The 5,783-nt window shown below is 38.2% G+C and overlaps 1 protein-coding gene across 2 annotated transcripts in view; it reads right to left on the bottom strand.

Annotated features, from left to right (window-relative positions):
- Positions 1–539: 539 nt before the first annotated feature.
- Positions 540–5,783, bottom strand: part of SLC38A4 (solute carrier family 38 member 4) — a 63,607-nt gene continuing 58,363 nt past the window's right edge. For both annotated transcript variants that reach the window (XM_006755515.2, XM_006755516.2), the window contains 3 exons: positions 4,813–4,957; positions 3,419–3,516; positions 540–1,943 (listed from right to left, as the gene is read on the bottom strand). In XM_006755515.2, coding sequence (XP_006755578.1) covers positions 1,842–1,943; positions 3,419–3,516; positions 4,813–4,957 — 345 coding nt within the window. In that variant the 3' untranslated portion in view covers positions 540–1,841. The remainder of the gene's footprint in view (positions 1,944–3,418; positions 3,517–4,812; positions 4,958–5,783) is intronic.

The following is a 5,783-nucleotide window of genomic DNA, read 5'->3' as shown; positions in this document are numbered from 1 at the left end:
ATGTAAAACATTCAAAATATATACAGATTTTACAGTTTTCCACTTTTTTGTAAATTATTGATATTTACATTTAAAAACATTCAGATTAAACTTTTTTTAACACTCAGAAAGCAACTTTTCCACCTGCTATCTCTTTAGATGCATGAAAATACATCTTAAAGATGCTGTTTGGAAAATTTTTTCCAATAATAGTAACTTAAAAGTTATGATAGTTTCTAGTAATGTTCAATTTCCATAAAAAAGTGCACCATTTTACAGTATTGTGCCTCTAGAAAATAATACATAAAACAAATATATTTTCTTATAGCACATTCCAGAAAAACTATTGGAATATGATTTAATATTATCGTACTTATATGATACTTGTATTTCATACTTGGCTTTACTAAAATATAAAATATAGAACAAATGTTCTTGCTACTGATTTGAAAAAAAGTAGCAAACTCCAGAAATTCCAGGCGGTAAGTACTAATTTTTAAATCCATTTCCTGTATGTTGTAGAAGTGAGCAAAAATAATAGTTTGCTTCTCCTCGTAGTGTTAGCATTTATTTTTATGGAGAACCACTCAACATTGTAGTAAATGGCAAATAAATGTCTGCAAACACCTGTCTAAGATATAATGAACTAAATGCTATTGTAGTTATGCTAAATTAAATGAACAGTATTATTAAAAATTTTTGCAAATAAGAACTTATTTTCTTGCAGGTGATTATGATATTACTGTAAACATTGAAAAAGAACATTACGGAGCTATGTATAACTTAGGTTTCAAATTTAAAATATCCAGAATAGACAAATACGTACAAATGGATTTTTGAGCCCATCAACTTAATTCCCTGCCCTCACCCCAAATAATATAAATGTTTTGACTGTAATGAGAGACAAACTACACATGTAAAAAATAAAAATCAAATGTACCATACATTAAAATTCTGGTGACTACAGAATAAGATTATATACACAAACACATAGCAATCACAGTTTCCTGCACTGAATGTTTATCAAATAAAAATGTATCAAACAATACTGGGTAGTGTACCTCCACATGAATTGTGGTCTTCTAAAAATTCTGAATGAGAATGGAAGACGAGAGGGAGAGCATTGTTCAATAATAAAAGTATGATAAGAGGACTAAGACGAATATGAAAAAGCAAATGCTTCCAGAACAGGCAGTTCAGCTATAAGCATTATTTTTGTTGTTGCTCTATAATTTAAATAAGACCCCTCTCTTAATGTTTAAAAAAAAGTCTAAATGAAGACGTCATTAATTCAATGTCACAAATAGGATGGGCAAAATATTCTTTTACTGTTGACAATAAGATACTCTAGCCTGGTGTCTGATCACTCATGTATCTTACAGGGACAGTTTGTAAGACATGCCTTTTGCCTCTGTTATTAAATAGACCCAAAGTGTTTAGTGCAAGATTAGGGGAAGGCATTAAGTGGGGATAGCTTTGCCACCAGGGCATTTCATTTGATATTCTGAGAATACAAGTATTTGGTACTAAGGAAAGGGGGAGGGGACTATCTGATGACCATTACACTCAGCTACCCTTATTCTGTTTGTACAACAGCAAAAATACATCATCTTATACTCCTCTGGCAAAACCTGCGTAGAAATGTGCACCGCAGATTTTAAACACATAAACAGCCACTGTTGACAAAAATGATGATTTTCTCTTCTGAAGGTGCCTGGTGATGTTACTGGTGAATATCTTTGGAATCTTCTTGTTACTTCCTACGAATAACATTCCAATCACGGGGGTAAAATAGCTCACGTGTCCTTTGGAGCATAATTTGTAACCACTTCCAGTAGAAAAAGAAAGTATTTCTCTTTGGGTTAGTGATGCTTGGAATTCGGGGGGTTGTAAATCCAGTCCGTGATAATGAGCGCCATGCTTCCACTCATGAAGATGATGCCAACCACGAGGAAAATTAAAGCCTGTGAATCAGAGAGAACTTGTGAGGAACACAGAAACCATCCTTGCTTAGCAAAGCTTGTGCTAAGGCAGTAAACAGTAAATTGTTTACCTAAGTCAGCAATCTGATTTGCCTATTGAAATGTATTATTCTTATACCTCAGCTACCCATGCCTAGCAATTCAGTCAATTTAGAAGCCTAGTTCAGGAAAGAGGGTGAATACATTAGAGAGATTGTAACCCAAATGTTCAAAATACGGTAATGGCTCATTGATTTGGTACATCAAAATGATGGGATACCCTGGAATCATTAAAAAGCCAAGCAACAGAAGACAATTTAATGACCAGGGGAGAGCTCACAGTCTTTTAGGTGAAAAAAAAGCAGGTCATAGGAGAGTGGTAGGTGTGATGAAAATTTATAAAGCAAACAAAAATAAAATCCTACTATATGTTGCATATTCCTTGAGGGGGGTGGGGGGGACGAAGTGTGTGTGTGGGGTGTGTGTGTGTGTGTGTGTGTGTGTGTGTGTAATACAATGCTTTAGAATAGTAACACCAGAAACAGCCTTATTTAGTACCACACAGGTCAGTCTCCCAATTCTATATACTAGGAAGCAGCTGCTAATTTCTTTTTAACTTGAAAGAACCTAGAATACAATTTTACTCATTTTTACATCTGATAAACTGGAAATGGGTCAAAAAAGGACAAGTAACTTGCTAAGGCCACACTGCTATAAAGCCCAAGGAAGACTATTTAGAGTAGAAACTTGGGGGTGAGATGATTGGAGGAGCTTTTGATACCAAATTGTCCCGAAAAACCCCAAGAGGTGAATGACTCCCAGGCAAAATTCAGTGTAATTCAGTAAGAGGCTTCTTTTCAAGTCTTAATATAAGACTTTATTAAGCAGTCATGGATAATATGTAATTATTGGAAAAACAATTATTTCTAGTGTATTTTTCTGTAGTTATATTACAGAAAAGAAGTACACACTCTCTAGTTTCATAAAACTATATTTCATATCCTAAGAGGTTAACTGGGAAAGGAGTGCTTCTGCTCTGGGTGTCAGTCCATGCCAGAGGACAGCAAGCTCCTACGGAGGGAAAACAAAAGCAACCTCTTTTCTTTCGGCCTTATACCTAACGAGTATGGCCAAAGTGTTTATGAACACTGTCCTTCCTGCGTAATTTCCCATAAAATAGTGCCACAAATGCTGAGTGGGGGAGATAGGATGCATGTGTGCCTGTGGGAGAGCTCCATTAGCCTCTGACAGGTAGGAAGAACTCAGCCCAAGATATTAGGTATTTGAAGAGAAGAAATCCCGGAATCATCTGAGCCAGAACTCCAGCCTTCTTTCTCTCCACCAGAGAATTTCAATTCATCTTTGATTGTTCATTCCTGTTCAGCAATTCATATTTTTTTGAACCATGTGTATTTTCTGGTTTATTCTGAGTAGTCAAAGAACAACTTATAATGGGGAAAATTGCAAGTCTTACTTACCCCAACCTTTTGGGGTGACCGAAGAGGTTCTTTCTTGACAAGTTTAAGATAAAAAGCTGCTGGGAGAATGAAGATCAGCATGGTGGCAGAGGAAGCCCCTGAGGAGAGAAACACCGGACAGGTCAACGTCTTACATAGCAGACCTGACTCAGCAAAGCAAAGACACCAGATCTAAAGCTGCCCTAATCTTAGCACTAAATCCACTATAAGATCCTCTGTGTTGCTTATTCAAAGGAGATATGTTTATAAGGAAAATTAAACTATACCTAACATTATAGCTGCAGACTAAGTACACATAACCTATAATCAATAATAAAACAACCAAATGTTACAAATTTACAGGAAATTAATCCTATATAATAAAAGCCCCGCGACCAAATGGCAGAATGACCAGAAGGACAGGAACAACTGAGGCCCCTCACCTTGGCTGGCCTCGCCCCCAATCGGCCCCCATCGGGGTGGGCCAACTGGACCCACCAGTGCACAAATTTGTGCACTGGGCCTCTAGTAATACAATAAGCATCTGCTAAGGAGGCTGAACTCATCACACACCCTTCCTATTTACTTCTAACTTTTCAAGTTGCTTTTACCTAAGTTTTAGAAGTTTTATACAGTATTGGATTTAAAGTTGTAGTAAACCCCCAAATCAGCAGAATAAAAATATTAAATATATTAGCAGGCCACACAGTAAAGGGAAATAATATGCTTTACAAAACCAATCTCCTCCTCCTCCAAAGATATCCTTTATTCTCAGCTAATCACAGACCTGAGAGAGCATCCCGAGGGTAAAATCTGCCTCCCTTATTTTTTGCGGCAGAGTTAAGACCTAAGTGCAAACCCAGGGTCCACTCCAAGGTATAGGACTTGACTTCTGTGGGGCTCAGTTTCCTCGTCTGTCAGAAAAGGCAGCTGGACTAGATGACCTGTAAGGTAGCTTTTGGCACTAACATTTTCGGATCATGTCAGTAACTTCCAGTGTCACCTGGGAGAGAGGGAAGGTGACAGCTGGAGCCCATGGGACTGTTAGGAAGCTGGGAGCCTCAGACAGATGGGGATTCTTGGCCTCCCCACAGAGGCTCCCTGTCTGCCATTTAAGGGGCTATCAGCTTGAGCTGACTACATGAAAAGGTGGAGGGATTAAGAAGCACAAGTCGGTAGTTACAAAATAGTCACAGGGATATAAGTACAGCCTAGGGAATAAAGTAAAAAATATTGCGGTAACTATGTATGATTTCAGACGGGTGCTGGAAATTTCAGGAGGAACACTTCCTAAAGTATATGGTTGTCTAACCGGTATACGGTACACCTGAAACTAATACGAATTAAACTGTAATTGAACAACAAATTTTTTTTAAAAAAGAAGATGGGGAAAAAAAAGCCTTTCTGAAACTTACCTATGAATCCAAAGATGTATTTTATAGTTGGCACAAGGATGACCAAAATATTGTTAAGTGCAATAAGCATGGCTGCAATCAGGATATGTCTTATCCAGCTGAAGGGCCTTTTGGGAAATAACAGTGTTGTCACTGACGTACGAATCTGCAACAAGAAAGTTCAAAGACCAGGTCACTGCTTTGTTTTTTACTTTATTATTTAAAACTAGAGGCCCGATGCACAAATTCGTGCATGGGTGGGGTCCCTCAGCCTGGCTGGAGATCGAGGCCAATCAGGGCCATCTCGCCCAGTCCAGGTGGAGGGACTGCAGGAGGTTGAATGGCCAGGGGAGGTTGGCTGTGGGAGTGTGGTGACCACCAGGGGGCAGCTCCTGCATTGGACATCTGCCCCCTGGTGGTGTCATAGCGACTGGTCGTTCAGTCAGCCAGTTGTAGCCGTCACTTCGGCTCCGATATGTATAGATACTCTCACTGCTCTGGAGCATTTGTTTCTCCTTTTTCTCCCAGAAAATACCTTGATGCTGATTTTTTTTTTAGAATTTTCTTACTGTGATAAAATACACATAACACAAAATTCACCACCTTAACCATTTTTGAGTGTACAGTTCAGTGGTAATAAGTAAATTCATATTTTTCATATGTACATGCAGTATAAGTACAGTATAATAATTTTTTCTTAAAATCTGTCAGAAAGAGATAAAATAACAGATAAGAGATATAAATCAGAGACAGTAAAACCCTTGTTGATTTCTAATTATGTCTTGCCAGACTGGGGCAAGCATTAAGGGTGAGCACTGAATTGATTTGCATGGGATTGCAAATGGGATCTTTACAAACCTGGGTTTTTCTTAACTTTGCTTTGTACTTAACATGTTTTTTTTTTCCCCACCTGATTTTTTTTTAAATGATACTGTGTTTACTCCTTTCTCTTCTTACCCGTTTGGGGTTCCCCCCCCCCCTCCCCCCGCCGC

Source organism: Myotis davidii, unplaced genomic scaffold, assembly GCF_000327345.1.
Source record: "Myotis davidii unplaced genomic scaffold, ASM32734v1 scaffold290, whole genome shotgun sequence".
NCBI lineage: Eukaryota > Metazoa > Chordata > Mammalia > Chiroptera > Vespertilionidae > Myotis > Myotis davidii.
The sequence above is the reverse complement of the archived record's forward strand: the minus strand, read 5'-3'. Positions and strand labels throughout refer to the sequence as shown.